Consider the following 17,396-nt stretch of genomic DNA (forward strand, 5'->3'; position numbering starts at 1 on the left):
GGCATCCTCAGCTGTGTGAAAGCCCACTGACCCTGCCCGGCCCCACGATTTCATTCTGAGAGGAGTGATTTCCTGCTTCTGCAGTTACAGGCCCGACTTCCTGACATGGTTCTAAAGAGCAAGGGGTTTTGGTGGGAGGGGGAGCGACTGAGAGCTGGTGGGGGCCCAGGTCTCCTCCCAGGTCCCACTTTCTGGGGCAGCGCGTGACCTGGGGGAAGCTGAGCCCTTAGATCTCAGTCTCCTTCCCACAATGGACAATGCCAACTGCCCAAGGCCAGTGGGTGCTTCTTTTTCCTTTTCTCTCTCTCTCTCTCTCTTATTTTTCAATTTTATTTTTTGGATGGTATTCTATGGAAACTGAAGATTCCTGGAAGTTATGAATAGCTGTGCCCTGAAGGGCATGCTTTGTGGTCTCGGTTCACAGGAACACGTGAGAACCTGCAGCACAGATGCCCCGCGGCTGGTGGGATCCCGATTTCCCAAGCTGACCAGGAAACACGCTGCTTGTTTCTCCCTGGCTGACCTCCCTCTGCCCTGCGTGACCCAGTTCTGAGAGCGGAGCTGTTTTGGAGGGGATGGCCTCTCACATTTGACCCCTGGGTCCAAGCCACCCGTGCTGGTGTCCTGGGGGGCCACCCACTGAGCGGGGGTGCTTCTAACTTCAGAAGTGTACCCTGTCCTGTCTGAGGCCAGAAGTCCACAGTCCGAGCGTCAGAGGGCCGAGGTCCCTCCAGAGACTCCAGGAAGGATCCTTCCCCGCTTCTCCAGCTGCTGGTGTTGCATCAGTCCTTGGAGCCTGGTCTTGTAGAAGCCGCACTCCAATCTCTGCCTCCGTGTTCACATGCCTTCTCCCTGTGTCCCCTCCGTGTCCTCGTTTTCTCTTACAAGGACACCAGACAGCAGATCAGCCCCCCTTCCAGCACGCCTCATCTGAACTACTTACATCTGTAAAGACCCTGTTTCCAAATAAGGTCCCGTCCTGAGGTTCTGGGTGAACATGTGTTCTGGGGCGACACCATTCAACTCCATAACTGCTTGTGGCTCATCGTAAAAAAGGAATCTGGGGACCCTGAGCTTGGAGGATTGTCGCAAGAATTAAAGGAGATAAAACAGATCAGGGTGAGGACTGGGACTGCCCGAGCCTCCTCCTTCTTTCACAGCCTCCATCCTGGGAAAGGGGAGTCTGGGGGCAGCCCTGGGTCCTGCAGTCTCTCCAGTGCATGGGTTCTTTCTTGGTACAGTAACCAGTGGTCTCTACAGGAAAGAAACCAGAGGTCAGATAGCAAACCAGAGCTAGTCTAGGAGACCCCTTAGCCTCCCAAGAGGCTGACAACGACAGTGGCCACCTGGAAAGACCCTACACATCGGGGGGGCACAGGGGCCGACCCTCCAAGGCTCCCACCATCGGGAGATATCCCCACCTTGCCCCCTTCCCCCACCCCAAAGTCCACGCCCCTGCCAGATGAGCAGGTCAACCACCTGGAAGGTCAGTTGACGGCCTTTGCACCCCCCTTGGCACGGGACACAGGGCATGCACAGCCCCCGGGGGTGCTGATGTCAAGGTGGACTCAGCGAGACAGATACTCTGCGCCCTGCTCGATTCCCCTCCTAACTCAGGTACGTGCCCAGCGCCAGGGCCCCATCCCTCCCAAGGTGTTGAAGGCGGCTTGCTGCAGCCTTGAGTGGTATGGAGGGAAGCGCCCTAGGAGATTTAAAATGTAAGATCGGTAGATTGAAGATTCAGATACTGTGGGCCTTTCCATCACACTTACCGACATGCAGCACGCGGTGCTGCTCCGCTGGACCCCCGAAGGTCAGGTCACCTTCCCGGCTGGGTGGCTCTGGGGGTTATGATGACTGTTGCTGTCAGCGTTGCTGTCTTTATTGCCACCCTAACTGGGCAGCAGACACTTGCAGAGCTCTCACTACAGGCCAGGCCCATCCTTGGAGCTCCACCTGAGCCCCACGCCACCCTCACCCCAGCCTGCAGGGGGTGGGTCGACCGCAGAGACCCCTTCGCCCAAGGCCACGTCCGTGGGGTTTGGAGGAGCTGATGCCCGAGACAGGAGAGTACCAGAAGCAGGAGAGCCCAGTGGGACCTTTCAGAAGGCCTTGCTCAGCAGGACAGGGTGGGAGCCCCTGAGAGTTGGTGGACCCCCCCAGGAAGGGCAGCCTGCAAGAGAGGGGTGACGGGTGCGGGTGATGTGACCCCCTTGTTCAGGGCAGACGGCCACCCCCTGGCGCATGTCCCTGGGTCCTTCCTGGCAAGGGGCTCTCCGGACCCCGGGCGACCCACGGGCCCACCCTCCAGGACACAGCTGTCCTCAGTGCTGGCTCTGACCTGTCCTTGTCCAAGAGCCCGACCCAGGAAGTGTTCCTGATGCTGGCGGCCAGCCTGGACTCGTGCTCCAGACCCTTCCTCTCTGGGGCCAGGCAGGAGCCGTCCAGTTCCAGGGACACAGGGGACCTTCCTGCTTGGCCTCGGAGGGAAGAAGGCCTCCTATTGTCCCAGCTGAGGAAGCCACCCGAGGGCCTGAGGATGAGTCACAGGGGATTCGCGGAACTGCCTGGCGGGGAGCCCAGCACAGGCTGGCTGTCTGGCCCTCCTCCTATATAAGACCCCGAGCCCACTGCCTCTGCCTTCCTCTCCCTCCAGAGCCCAGAAGTGCCACAAGGCTGCAGCCATGATGTGCCTCCTGCTTGCCCTGGGCCTGGCCCTCATGTGTGGCACCCAGGCTGTCAACGTCATCCAGACTATGGAGGACCTGGACATCCAAAAGGTTCGAGGGTGGCTGGGTGGGTGGTGAGCTGCAGGGCGGGCAGGGGAGCTGGGGTCTCAGAAGGCCAAGGGAGGACAGAGGAGGCTGTGATGTCTGGGGTCCGCATTACTCTGCTAGGGCCGCCCTAACAAATACCCCCGACAGGGCCGCTTAAACAACATGGCTATCGTCTTGCATTCTGGAGGCTGGAAGTCTGAGATCAAGGTGTCAGCAGGGCTGGTTTCTCCTGAGGCCGCTCTCCTGGGCGTGTAGATGGCTGTCTTCTCCCTGTGTCTTTACCTGGTCATCCCTGTGTCCTAATTTCCTCTCCTTATAAGGTCATCAGTCACACTGGATCAGGGCCCACCCTAATGACCTCATTTTACCTTTGTCATCTCTTTAAAGACCCTGTCTCCAAAGAGTTATGTTCTGAGGCTCTGGGGGTTAAGGGGACACAGTTAAACCCCTAATAGGGTCTCTCTGCCCCCCAACCTTTCCCCACCTCCAGCCACGTCTCCCCAAGATCCAAACATTCCCACTTGTGTGATGGGCTCCTCTGGGTCCTTCTTTGGGCTCAGAGTGAGTTTAGGAAGAACATTCCTCAGGGTGCAGAGGAGGGGATGTCTCAGGGCTGGCTCAGGTCGGGGGTGGGACAGAGAACCCACCATGGGGATGGGGTCCCCTTCTCGACCCCGGAGTGCCGATCAAGCCCCCTCCCCAGGTGGCAGGTACGTGGCACTCCGTGGCCATGGCGGCCAGTGACGTCTCCTTGCTGGACACCGAGAGCGCCCCCCTGAGAGTGAACGTGGAGGAGCTGAGGCCCACGCCCCAGGGCGACCTGGAGATCATCCTGCAGAAACGGTGCGCATGCCCCCCACACCCCACTGGGGCTGCAGGCCAGCAGGGGGTGGGCGGCGGACGGGGCTCCTGGTGGGACCCGGCTGCACTGTGGGCAGGACCAGGGCCCCAGGGATGCGGAATGGGGCCCTCGGAGCCCCACCCAGGGTTCCCCACCCAGGGCTTTTTTTTTTTTTAACTTTTATTAATTTGATGCTTTGGAACATAATAAAATAGATGAACATAAAACATCATTTTAGTTAACTTGGAAGGGGAGATAAAATCCACTGAAGTGGAAATACGTAGGAAAGCTATGTACCTTCAGGCAGTTATTTTAATTCTGTGTTAGGTTAAGGATTACGAACGTACTTGAGCAACGGGGAGACGTTTTGCATCTTTTCTAGTCTGAACGCTTCAATATCTAAGATGAACGGGATGTCGCAGAAACACAGCAGAGCGGGGAGAGCCCCGTGTAGAGGCTACTGGGCAGCCGCAGGCCTAGGTCCTCAGGGTGGCAGCTCCCACCACGAGCCCCATCCGCCCTCAGAGCGGGGGTGGGGTGCAGAGATGGGGACCCGAACCCCACGATTGCCTGCAGGTGCAGGTCATTGCCCCTGACCGCGGGGCCCGGCCGCTCCCGGCCCTTTTCTCCCTCACTCCGTCTGCCCTCTTGTGGTCTGTCCAGCCTGGTCACCCGTGGCCCTAGAGGTTACTGTGAGCGCAGCCAAGGCCTGGGTGACCAGCTGGGCTCCGATGCCCCCCCGGCTCGGGCCCCTCCTGGGGCCAGCCTCCACCCCTGGCCCACAGTTTGGCCTGATCAACCGTGCATGGTCTGTGCATGTGGCTCAGGAAACGCCTGCCTTTCAGGGAGAAGGATGGGTGTGCTAAGGAGAAAATCATCGCAGAAAAAACCGAGATCCCTGCTGTGTTCAAGATCAACTGTAAGTGCCGGGTCTGTGGTAGGAGCCCCACCACCCGGGGGGGCTCTGGGCAGGTGCAGGGGGCTGGCACCGGGCCCGAGGATGCTAAGGGGCTGGTGGGGACGAGTGACGCTGTCATTACACCAGCTTCACTGCCCTCCCTGCCCCTTGCCCGGTGCTGTGGGGCCAGTGGCCGCGGGCAGGTCCCTGCTAGGCTGGTCTCACTCCCCAAGGTGACTCTCCAAGCTCTCTCTGCCGGGGCGGGAGCTCTGGCCCCTCAGGCTGAGCTCAGGAAGCACTTGTGCCCGTCCAGGCGGAGCCGAGAGCCACTGTCAGCGGCCAGGGTGCCCCACGGCCCCCGGCCCACCACATGGGTTCCTCCATCTCCACGAGACGGGTTCCTTCCCTCGCCCACTGCTTCACCCATTCCTCACTAAATCCAGGATGAGAAAGCGCCATGGGGGGTTAGGGGGGCTTCCAGCAGGGTCTGTGCCAGACAAGAACTGACCAGTGCCAGGGCGCCTGCCCCAGGGGCTCCAGCGCCGCCTGCCCGCACTGGGTCAGGATGCTGGCGTTGCCCCTGAAGCTGCCTGGCCCGGCGGTGCCGCCGCCGCCGCCGCCCGCTGGCCTCTGTCAGGGCAACGCTCACTCCCGCTGCCCCGGTTCCCATGGCTCTGGGCTGCCCTCCAATGTAACCGTGCTTGGGATGCTCCCCTCCTCCCGCGCTCGGCGGTGCCCAGTCTCACCTGCGGTCGGCGTGACAGCCCCATCTCTTGACCACTCTGGGTCCCGGGGGGCATCCTGGATTGAGTGGTGAGTGTTCCTGAGTCCAGGAGGCGGTGGAATGTCTCTGGCGCATCCATAGTCGATGGGCCTGAGGACGGCTTCGGGGAAGGGGCTGCACCACGTTGGAGTGCGGGGCTGCAGGAGGCGCTCCCCGCCCAGTCTTCGCCAGGTGGCGGCCATGGAGGAGCTGACCCGCGCGCGCCCCCGCTGGAGCCCACTTCTGCCCCGTCTCGGTCTCCCTTCCAGCCCTGGGTGAGAATAAGATCTTCGTGTTGGACACGGACTACGAAAACTACCTGCTCTTCTGCATGGAAAACGCCGCCGACCCCGAGCACAGCCTGGCCTGCCAGTGCCTGGGTACGCGCCCGCCCCCGCTTCCCAGGGAGACCCGCGGCGCGGTCCTCGCTGCCAAGAGGGTGGGAATGGGGGAGCTCGACACCGGAGGAGGAGGAGGGGGAGGGGTGAGGGGTCATCGGGAGAGCGTCGCATCCTGGGACCTGGTCTCCTGTGCGCCTGTGGGTGGCTGGGGACGAGGGACACACACGCGGGCTGAGGGGCAGGTGCACTGCAGCACCGTGACTGGTGTGACCATCTCGATGGCGCCGGCGGGTCACTATGAATCCAACAGCCTTTGTTGCCACCGGGGAGTTTCAATACCTTCACCAAATAAGAATTCAGTTACAAAGACATCTTTCAACGATAACGTCCTGAAAACAAATGTCAGGTGACATCTTTATTGTCACAGAAGATGTGCCATTGGGTGTTCCCAGGGAAGTGGCCGCGGGCATCAGGCAGTGCAGGCTCCTGGTCATAAGTCAGCCAGCCCCGGGGTGGGGCGGGGAGGGGAGGCGGAGACCCAGACATCCGGAGGGGGCTGCCTTTCCTCTTACGACCGTGCAGACCCCCACTGCAGTGCTCTGGGAGGAGGAGGAGGGGAATGCGCCGAGCGGGGAGGGCAGGGGTCCTGGAGGGCAGGGGCGCTGAGCCCTGCAGACCACCCTGGGGGTGCGGGGCAGGGCCCTCGGCGTCCCCGAGCTCTGGGGGAGAGGCGGGGGTGCCCCCAGGGACTGACCCCTCCCCCACAGCCAGGACCCTGCAAGCGGACGACGAGGTCATGGAGAAATTCAACAGAGCCATCAAGCCCCTGCCCATGCACATCCGGCTCTCCTTCAAGCCGACCCAGCTGGAAGGTGAGCTCCCAGGCCCCGCCCCCGCTCCCTGGGCAGAAAGCCACCAGCCCTGGGGAGGACTTCCTCCTGTGGTGAGCCCCATTCTCCCCAGGGCTGCCGGGAGGAAAGGGGTGGAGGCGCAGCGCCCCCGAGGGGGGCCCCCTCCCCACCCCCTGCCAGGCCCCTCTGTCCCCGGGGTGTCCAGTCCCGTCCTGACCCTCCCGCACGGCTCTCCCTCCCCCACAGCGCAGTGCCGCGTCTAGGTGAGCTCCTGCCGGCGCCCTGGGGGTAACGTAACCCCCCTGCCCCACATCCTGGGCACATGCACAGGGTGGGGGTCTTGGTGGCGCCCGGGCTCCCCCATCAGGCCCTGGGGTCCCCCTGCGGGAATGGCTGGAAGCTGGGGTCTCTCCTGACGACTGCAGAGCCGCTGGCCGCGTGCCCACTCTCGAGGGGTGGCCTTTGGGGATGTCGTTTCCTGTGTCCTGGCCTCACTCGCATGCTGACCTCCCCCTGCTCCCTCTGGGTTGGGCTGAGGGCCAAGGTGGAGGCCCCGGAAGCGGGCACCGGTGACAGACACTCCACCTGAGCGGGGAGGCGGGGGTCCCTCTCCTGAGGAGGGGCCGTCCTGCACCCCCAGGCCCAGCCGGGGGTGGGGGCTGGCGAGGGTCCAGCAGGTTCCCCAGGAATCACAGGAGAGCCCCATGTCCATTTCAGGGCCTGGGATCCTTGGCCCCTCTCTGGACAGATGATGTCACCCCCGCCTCCCCCATCAGCAGGGTCAGGAGGGACCAGGACCAAGGTCACCCCTCTTGGGACCCAGGCCCCTCCGGGCCCCGCCTGGGGTCTCCTGCTCGGGGGCGTTCCTCCTTCAGCAATAAAGGCATAAACCAGTGCGCACTCCTGTCTGAGTCTTTCCTGGCCAATGCGCGTGGGCTGGGGACCCGGGCGGCTCAGGCGGTGACACAGGGCCAGGATCTAAGGTGTCTGCATCACAGGCCTCATGACACTTGGGGGCCCTGCACACATCATCACGGCTCTTTTAAACTTTTGGAAACTAGGTAGGGATGCGGCAGAGGCATCTGCCAGTTAACTTCGCATCTTCAGCCAACACCCAAACTCCACAAAGGACAGGAAATGGAAAATTGCTGTCACTTAGTCTAATAAATATTGATATAAAAACTTAATTTAGTTGCTTGCAGATCAAGTTCTGCCCTCTTTTACAAATGCAGCCCCATGACCCTCATGACCAGCTTTCAGGAACATAAAGGTAATTGCTACTAGTAAGACTATTGATATCAAACTTCACATGCCAAAAATGCATTGATCTTTTCTGTGCTAAAATGCAATAGAGAGATTTCCCCTGGATAGAGGAGCTGGACAAAAGAGGTCACCCTTGGAGGACACTTGTTCTGCAATCACTTTTGAGCATCACAAATGGAAAGGGGGTATATAGCAACAGAAACGGGGATTTTTAAATAATAAGAACTGACGTATAACATAATATACACACATATTACTATATGTATAGTTACATATAATAACAATTTATGTATAATATTAAAGTTTTGAAAATATAGATAAAGTGGATACATTTCTAGAAAAATATTAAATACCAATATTGGCTAAAAAAGAAAACTCTGAAAGAACAATAACTCTAGAAAATAAAGAACAGTTCCAGTTCCAGATCTTCTCAGTCTATGGATGAGAACCAGCAAACCACCGTCAGATGGATCCTGGTTCATACGGTCTGTTCCAGGGCACAGAGAGATGGGGAGTCTGGACTGTCCTCTAACAAAGCTGGATGGGATGATGCAGGAGACAAAAAAAGAGCAGAGCTATCACATTTTGGAATAAAGATACAAATATCCAAATAATTTATTAACAGGTCAAATCCAACAATGTATTCAGTACATCGTGATTTAAGCCAGAAAATCAAGGATGTTTCCACATTAGACAATATATAATAAATTTGTTAACAGATTAAGAGAGGAACACCCATATAAGCACCATTAATTGATTTTAAAATAAATATTTTAAAAACATCATATCCCATTCACGAGGCAAATCCTTTATGCCTCAGGAGGGTCTTTCAACACAAGCTGGCTTTGCTGCATTAATGAACAACCCTAAAATCTCAGTGGCTCAAAACATCAAAGATTTATGTCTTGTATATGAGAAATCTCCTTTGCAGGTTGGCAGGGGCATCTGCATCTCGTGGTCACTCAAGGATCCAGGTGATCAAACAGCCATCACCCATGAGGTTGCTGGTCACCATGCCAGAGGGGAAATGTGGACATCCAGAGGGCCGAGCCATCCATCCAGTGCTCTATCCTGGAAGGTACACACACCACCTCCCTTCTCAACCTGTCAGCCAGAGTTGTCACTCAACTAGAATGGAGCCAGAAAGTACAATCCTACCTAGAAATAGAAGGGAACATTCCTAAACTGGTAATTAAAAAAATTTTTTTAACCAGCTAACATCATACTTAATGGTGAGACACTGAATGCCTTCCCCTAAGACTGAGAGCAAGGCAAGGTTCCCTCTTCCAGCATTCCTACTCAACATCATACTGAAAGTCTTAGTGCAGTAAGACAAAAAAAAAGGTGGGCGCGGGGGGGGGGGGGGGAAATTCCCTGGTGGTCCAGTGGTTAAGACTCCATGCTTTCACTGCGGCAGGGGGGGGTGTCGATCCCTGGTCGGAGAACTAAGATCCCGCATGCCATTTGACATGGCCAAAAAAGGAAAAAAAAAAAAAAGGAAAAAAGGCATAAACATTGGAAAGGAAACCTGTAATATGACTGAGAAAGCAAAAAAGAGAGAAGGCACAAAATATTAATATCAGGAATGAAAGAGGGGCTATCACTACAGACCCTACAGACATCAAAAAGATAATAAGGGAATTCTATGAACAACTCTGTATACAGTAATTTGACAACTTAGATGAAATGGACCGATTCCTTTAAAAGGTACAAACTACCAGGACTCATCCAATATGAGCTAGATAACTTAAATAGCCCTACAACTATTAAGAAAATAGAACTCCCCAAAAGACATTTCCAGGCCTAGATTGTTTCGCAGGAGAATTACACCAAATGTTTAAAGATTTACCATGAATGCTATACGATCTCTTACAGAAAATAGAAGAGTAGGAAATACTTCCCTTCATTTTATGAAGCTAATATTACCAAAATATTATTGGTATTTGGTATACCAAATATTAGTATATTGGTAAAATGGATACCAAAACCATACGATGACTTTTTTTTAAAAGAAAAACTACAGACTAATGTTTTTCATCAATATAGCTTCAACGATCCTTAACAAAATATCAGCAAATAGATTTCAGCAATATACAAAAAGAATTATACACTATAATCAAGTAGGGTTTATTCCAGGGACGCAAGAAAAAGCATTTGACAAAATTCAACACCCATTCATGATTTTAAAAAAACAGAAAAATGGAATAGAGGGAGTTTTTTCAACTTGATAACGCCATCTACAAAAAACTTAGAATTAACGTTGCACTTAATGGGGAATGATGAACCTTTCATCAGTGATGAATGACAAATGATCCAGAGCGTGGGAATAATGTTCCTCTCACCCCTCTTACTCATCTTAGTGCAGGAAGTTGTAGCAGTGCAACAAGGCAAGAAAAGGTAATAAAAGGCATTCAGAACTGAAAGGAAGACATAAAAGCACCTCTATCTGCAGATGACATGCGTGTCTATGTAGAAAATCTCAAGGAATCTAAAAACAAAAACAAAAACCTCCTAGAACTAATAAGTGAGTTCACAAGGTGGCAGGATACATGATAAACATACAAAAATCACTTGTATCTCTACATGCTAGCAATGGACATGTGGACGTGAAAATTAAAAATACAATACTATTTATAATCACTCAAAAAAAAAAGTGGAATACTTGGAGATGTAAATCTAATGAAACATACAGGATCTGAAGGCTGAAAATGATGCAATGCTGATTAAAAAAAATCGAGGAAGATTTAAATAAATGGAGAGACCGTGTTCATGGACTGAAAGACTGAACAAAGATGTTAATTCTCCTCAAATTGATATGCAGGTTTAATGCAATTCCTATCCAAATCCCAGCAAGCTTTTTTGTAGGCCTATATAGATAAGATTATTCTAAGATTTATAGGGAAAGACAAAGGAACTAGAATATAGAATAGCTAAAATAAAAAGAATAAAATGGGAAGAACCAGTCTAACAAGTTTCAAATCGTATATAGCTACAGTAATCAAGACAGTGGTATTTGCAGAAGAACCATAAATCCGTGGAACAGAGTAGAGAACCCAGAAATAGACTCACACAAATACGCCCAACTGACGTGCAGTCGTCTGGACCGGGGCATCCTAAAACCATGCTAAAGCCTCCTAATTTGTGTACAAGATGAGGCTCGCTCAGACCCTGGCATCCTCCCAAGCTCAGTGCTACCTTGGCCAGCCCCTCTGTGTTCAGGCAAGGCTCCCAGCAAACAGTGGCCCCTCCTTGCCGCTCTCTTCTTCTTCATAGGAAGAAACCCTATTTCTCCAAATCACGACCCAGCATGTAGCACCTTGGAGATTCTGGATTCTCTTACTGTCTGCTTCCCACCTAATCACCAAAGCTGCTCCCATAGAAATCTGGCAGCTGAGCTTCCCTGCCTGTGGGGGATGGGGGGGCCGTGACTGTGGAACACCCCTCGCACTCTAGAACGCCCGTACCCCCTGACCCCTACTCCTGCAGACAGCCCTGCGGTAGCACTTTTCACGGCTCACTATCTTAAAAAAAAATTGAGGTCTCTTTTGTGCCTTAAATGCTGCAACTTCTGAACACCTGGAGCAAGGGGCTGCCTCTTCCCCAGGCCTCAGTGGCTGGGAGTCGGGCTGGGACAGCTGGGTGGGCAGCAAGTGGCTGCTGGAGGATGGAAACGAAGAAAGGGCGCCGGCTGCCAGGCCTCTCCTCCCTCTGGGGGCCTGGGGTCATGGCCCTGGAGAGAGGGCCCCTCCCGCTGCCGACCCTCAGCCTGGGCCTGGCCGGGGCCCAGAAGACTCCGGAAGAAGTGCCGGTGCAGCCAGGCTTTGTCGCCCGGGAGATAACCACGCAGCTCAGCCCTGGGACGAGGACGTGGATGCAAGTGTCGCGTGGAGGCGGCACTCGGGGCAGGCGGGCAGGAGTGGCGCGGGCAGGAGTGGCGCGGGGCAGGAGTGGCGCGGGGACAGGAGTGGCGGGCGGGACAGGAGTGGCGCGGGGCAGGAGTGGCGCGGGGCAGGAAGGGAGGGGCCGGGGAGGCGCATCCATTTCCCCAGGCAGGAGCAGGGTCTCCGCACTCCTGTGCTGCCAGGGAAAGCTGCAGTTCAGCCCTGAGGCCAGCGTTAAGACACTGGGGAGAGGGGCCCCAGGGGCCTGCCCGAGCCCTGGTGGTGTCACTGCTGGGACAACGGGGGGGGCCGGACCTGGGGGTGAGGAGGGGCTCAGAGTCACTCCTGCCCTGTCTGACCCGCCTGCACCTCACCCATTGCTGTACTGGGCCGGGGCAGTTCCAGGATGTCCCTCACCCTCCCCGGACTCAGTCAACGCGCGTGGGGCCCACGATGGACAGCGCCTGGACCGGATACAGAGGAGCTGAAGGAAGTCCGGGAGAAGGCGAGAGGGTGGCGGGGAAGTGGACCACTTCTTTCCCAGGCTGGGGGCCCCCAGTTCCTCACTCCAGCCCTCCAGCCCCAGCCCGGCACCCTGTGGGCCAGCCCCCTCCCATAGCTGGGTGTCCCTCCCAAGCCCAGGGGGCCGAGAGCCTGGGGGAATGCAGGGACCCCAGCCGGGGGTGCCCCCAACATCCCCCTGCCGGAGAGCCTGAGCCGGCACTAGGCTGGTGGGCGGGGCAACATCTTCCACGCCCACTGTCCTGAGCAGGACAGAGCGGCCACGAACGTGGACGTCACGGAGTCACGTTGGGCTTAGAAAATGGAAGTGCCTCGGGGAGAAGACGGGACCCCGGGGACGGAGTGGACGGGGAGGCTGGGCCGGGCAGGGGGCCCGTGGTCCTGCAGACTGGCCTGGCTTGGGGGGCTGGGGGACCCTCTGGGGGCCTCACCAGAGGGGACAGGCCTGACGTAGCCTTTCAAGGAGGGCTGTGCCTGCCATGCGGAGAGTGGACCTGCTTCCGAGAGGACGCGGCCACTGCAGCAACCGCAGGGCCGGGCAGGGAGCTGGGAGGAGGGATCTTGTCCGAGAAAAGCCCAAGCACCGGCCCCTCTGGTTTCAGCCAGAAGAATGCTAGAGGACCCCCAGTGGCTGGGGCAGTATCTTGAATACATTTCCAGGTTCCAGCTACAGGAAGCCCCCGCCTTCAACCTTGCCGGTGAGTGTGCCCTCCAGTAGTCTCCCCTGCGCCCCTGAGGGCGGGGCTGGGAGGAGGTGGGGAGTGCCCCACAGCTAGCAATAACCACCTGAGGACCAGAGCAACTAAGGACCTGGCCAGCCTCTGCCAGGCGCCCTATACGGTCAGGTCGTTGACGGGTGCCTCACCTGCCAGATCTCATGAAGTCCCTGTAACTCGGTGGGTGGGCACGATCACCATCTCCATCCTGCGGATGTGGACACAGAGGCTCAGAGAGGTTCAGAAACAAGGCCGAGGTCACACAGCCGGGAGGAGGCAGTGGGCGGTACTGGCCTCTCCCTGGCACCCCCTCCCCCGTGCATCATTCAGTCCATCAACAAACAGGAGGGCCAGGCCCTGTTCTGGGAGTTCTGGATGCACAAAAAACAAGACAGACGTTCTTCAGCCCGGTGCAAGTTACCTGGGGCCACTGCAGTTCAGTCGCTAAGTTATTGGAGACAATGCTGCGGGGAAGAGAGGAGCCTAGAACAGGGAAGTGCAGGCAGGGAGGCTGCCTGGAGGAGGGAACACGGGGGCATGTGGCAAGAATACAGGGAGGGGGAAGGGACGGGGGGCGGTTGTGGGGTCTTATGGGTCATCCTGGGACAGGGCGTCCACGGCAGGATGGACAGCAGAAGGCAAGGTGGTCCCAGTGGCTATGCGCCGTGTTTTTGATTGATTGGTCGTCTTCAGAACGAATGGATGAAGGCCCTAGAATCTGACCTTGTTCTCTTCCCTCCACAGCCCAGTGCCCGCCACCGGAAGTTTAGCTCGGGTCCACCCCCTGAGCTTTCCTGCCGGGTCCCTCCTGCCCCGCTGTCCTCGCCTTGCTCCCCCCTCCCCTCCACCTGCCTCCTGGCTCACCCAGGTGCCTTCCGAACCCCTCTGCCACCCCAGGAAGGCCATCCAACCCGGAGCCCGGCCCCTCCCTCTCTGTGGGTCTCCAGGTCCTGCCAACCAACAACTAAGGGGCCCACAGCCTCTCCCAGCCTGGCCCACGGGCTGGAAAACACTCTGGGTGTTGGGAGGGGGTGGCAGGTGGTCCCCCGACCTCCCCCTGTAGTGCGCACACAGCACTGCAGTCCGGCGGATGGAGCCACCTTCGGGGTCCTTCAGGGATGGCGACTCTGGGAAGGGTCAGGCTGGCACCGCCCTGACCTGCCTGCACCCCAATCCCACTCTGGGCTCCGTGAGCCAACGCAGCCATCCCCGCCCAGGCCAGAGGGGTGCTGAGTGACCACAGCGCCAGCCCACGCTCCCCAGAAGAGCCAGGTGAAGCCAGGCCGGGGCACCTGTGTGACAGGTGAGCTGAGACAGGCCCCCGCCCTCTCCTCTCCAGGTACCTGCAAGGCAGTACCTGGATAGAAGCTCCCCACCTCACCCTGGCTGAGCCAGGGGCCACCCACCAGCAGGGCCGGCTCTTCGGAAACTGGGTCTAACCTCAGTACTAACCGTCTGGAAATGCCAGAGACAGGTGTGACCAGATCCTGCCCCAGAAATGCCCTCGGCAAGAGCAAGGCCTCCCAGGAGGCCACAGCTCAGCAGTGCAGGTCGCACCATGGCCACCGCGTGAGGCCAGCACAATGGCAGTAAACCCACCGGCCACCTGTGCGGACACCACCTGCTTTTCACGCAGAAGCTGAGGGTGTGGGATTCCCTGGCGGTCCAGGGGTTAGGACTCCGCCTTCCACTGCAGGGGGCACGGATTCCACCCCTGGTCAGGGAACTAAGATCCCGCATGCCACGCAGCGCGGCCAAAAAGAAAAAAAAAAAAAAGCTGGGGGTGAACAGATGCTCAAAGCATGGTAGCTTTCCTGTGAACCAGCAACCCTTATAAGAAAAATATAAGGAACACGTTAAAATCACATTAAAAAAAAAAAATCCTCACTCTGGGACACTGAAAAAAATGACTTGAATAAATAGATGTGTGATATTCCTACAAAGTCTTCAATATCACAAATACTTAATAATCTTAAGTTAACCTATACAGCTCAAGCAATTTAATCAACATGCCAATGAGATATTTCCTCCAAATTGCAAACCTGAATCTAAAATCCACGTGAAGGAATAAAATTTTGAAATATTTTAGAGAGAAGAGTAATGCAAATTGATCTACCATTCTACCATAAATAATATGAAACTACAATGATTAAAATTGTGTGGCATTAGTTCACTGACAGAAAGAAGAATCAGTAAAACTGGATATAAAGTCAAGAAATGAACCCAAGTAAGCATAATAACTTAATATATTATACAAATAGCGCACCTTAAAAAGCATTATTTATTCAACAAGTAGTGTGGGGGAAATGGCCAAGATATTTTGAGGAAAAAATAAGGTTAGATATCTAACTCTGTACATTATCTTAAAATTAATTCCTGATTAATTCCGAATGAAAAGAAACCTTGAAAGTTCTATAATATCTATAACTTGGGGATGAGATGCCTACACTATGGATACAAACATCAAGGGAAAAGATGGTAATTACGAAAACCTTAAACTTTGGTACACCAAAAGCACCATCAACAAAACTGGAATACGAATGACAACTTGAAATTCATATTTTCAACAAATTTGATAAAGGATTTACATCACATCTATGAATATATATCTCAAAATTCATTGAATGATGAAAAGGAACACCATGTTAGAAAAATGAGCACAAGACAGAAATTGGTCATTCGTGCACACATGAATCACACGGCTGACAACTATAGTTTAAAAGAGGGTTCGTCATCCTAAGCAATCCAAGAAAAAAGATGCTATTTTTGCTTATCAAATTGGCGAAATTAAAAAAATTTTAAACTCAATTAGCACCCACTGTGTGGGGAAGCACACTTTTGCTAGGAGGGTTGGAAATTGGAAAGGCCATTCAGGGGTGACCTGTTTGTGTAAGTCTTTTAAACAAGTTTGTTCTTGGACCTAGAAATTCTAGACGTTAATAACTTTACGTTATCAAGGAATTTACTGTGTTTTATACTGATCCCACAATATTTTTCAAGGTAGAAATTTAGAACCCTTCTCAGTAAGTCCCCTAGCCTTGTCCATAAATTGTCAGGAAAAAAAAGTTAGTTTTTGTTTGTTTGTTTCAGTGCAGTATCTAAATCATACCCTCCTCTCTCCAGGTCTGACCTAGGATACCTGATACTGATCACTGTAGAGGCAGGGCCTGTGGCTAACGGAGTATCTTTCTCTGGTTTGAAACTTTTACAGATTTTTTAAAATCGAGAGCTACTCTGTGACACGCAAGAAAGAATGAGTCACTGAAAATAGCATCGTGATTTAGTCAAAGGCGACAGCTGGGAAGGAAAAAGTAGAATGAGCTACACCTTGACAAGTGTGTTTTTTAGGGGACTCTCGAGGATGACTGGTGTCATAGGAGGAGGTGGCAGACGTAACACGACGGACAGATACTGGTTCTTGCTCCAGGTCTGATCATCAGCTAGTGGGCTCCTCATACCACCTAAGTTTCCTTGGCCTCTGGCTTCTACTCCATGAAGTGACCGTCAATCTCCTTACCATTTTAGTGTTTCAATTGACGTGACTTTTGCAACGCCTACTGTATTAGTTTGCTGGGAACACCATAGCAAAGTGCCGCAGACCAGGCGGCTTAAACAACAGAAGTGGACTTCTCCCAGCTCTGGGGGCTGGAAGTCTGAGATCAAGGAGCTGGTCCCTCCTGAGGCCTCTCTGCTTGGCGTGTAGACAGCCGTCTTCTTTATGTCCTCACTTCAACTTCCCTCTGTGCGTGTCTATGTCCTAATCTCTCTTGTAGGGTCACTGGTCCTATTGGACGGGGCCCATCCTAGTGACCTCATTTTACCTTAATCACCTCGTTAAAGCTTATCTCCAAATGCAGTCATGGTCTGAGGTCCTGGGGATTAGGACTCCCCACATGACTTTGGGGGAACGCAATTCGGGCCATAACACTAAACCTGCTTTTTCTCCCATGAAAGAGGGTTAATTAAGAAGAGTGCCTTCTTATGACTTGGGACCCTCCAGCCCTCACACGCACTCTGTAACCCCTCACTGCCAAGAACAAACAACTCCTAGCCAATTAAGCCCCCCGTGGGGGACGGCTCCCCATCCGGAGCCACGTGGTGCTCCAAGCTGCCCACTTCGAGCCCTTTCGACTTGCAAAAGAAATGCCACCAAGAGTCGCGTCTCCCTGCTGTACTGCAGCTGCCTGAGGACATGGTCCTGCTTTCCATCCCTCACTGCACCTGGCAGACATCTGCCTCCACCACTGAGCTCCGCCCATGTCTTTTAAAAAAATAAGTAAAATAAAATGCCTATAGATTTAAAAAAAATGAACTTGACATCTCTCTTTGTAACAATAAAAGAAAGACAGGTATTTGATAGAAAGTCTCTAGTTCACATACATCCAATCACATGCTGGTCAGGGTGAGACAGTTTGGGGTGTTTAAACACAGCAACGTACATCCCCAGCCTGAGAAGCACCCCACCGACTTGTGAGTGATGGACGTTTCGCTTTTTCCTCGACGTGTAATCCTTTGCCCTTTTGTGTGTGTGTGTATATATATA

At 54.4% G+C, this 17,396-nt stretch overlaps 2 protein-coding genes across 3 annotated transcripts in view; one reads left to right on the top strand and one right to left on the bottom strand.

The window, feature by feature from the left end:
- The window catches only part of RPL7A (ribosomal protein L7a), a 307,067-nt gene that overhangs the window by 110,864 nt on the left and 178,807 nt on the right, over positions 1 to 17,396 (bottom strand). The gene's annotated exons all lie outside the window — the stretch shown is intronic.
- Positions 2,661 to 7,359, top strand: LOC132368016 (beta-lactoglobulin-like). Of its 2 annotated transcripts, XM_059926623.1 has the most exons (7): positions 2,661 to 2,780; positions 3,481 to 3,620; positions 4,464 to 4,537; positions 5,549 to 5,659; positions 6,388 to 6,492; positions 6,718 to 6,734; positions 7,189 to 7,359. In XM_059926623.1, exons 1-6 carry the CDS (start codon positions 2,685 to 2,687, stop codon positions 6,732 to 6,734), a joined length of 543 nt encoding a protein of 180 aa, XP_059782606.1. In that variant the 5' UTR covers positions 2,661 to 2,684; the 3' UTR covers positions 7,189 to 7,359. The 2 variants fall into 2 exon arrangements, with proteins under 2 accessions (XP_059782606.1, XP_059782605.1); XM_059926622.1 differs by lacking the exon at positions 6,718 to 6,734.

Source organism: Balaenoptera ricei, chromosome 6 (assembly GCF_028023285.1).
Source record: "Balaenoptera ricei isolate mBalRic1 chromosome 6, mBalRic1.hap2, whole genome shotgun sequence".
NCBI classification, from domain to species: Eukaryota; Metazoa; Chordata; class Mammalia; order Artiodactyla; family Balaenopteridae; genus Balaenoptera; species Balaenoptera ricei.

Bases quoted from the DNA above. Each gene is read 5' to 3' on its own strand.
- LOC132368016 (XM_059926622.1), top strand. From the start codon at position 2,685: ATGATGTGCCTCCTGCTTGCCCTGGGCCTGGCCCTCATGTGTGGCACC. The intron at 4,538-5,548 runs GTAAGTGCCGGG...TCTCCCTTCCAG, and splicing joins TGCTGTGTTCAAGATCAACT to CCCTGGGTGAGAATAAGATC. The intron at 5,660-6,387 runs GTACGCGCCCGC...CCTCCCCCACAG, and splicing joins CCTGGCCTGCCAGTGCCTGG to CCAGGACCCTGCAAGCGGAC.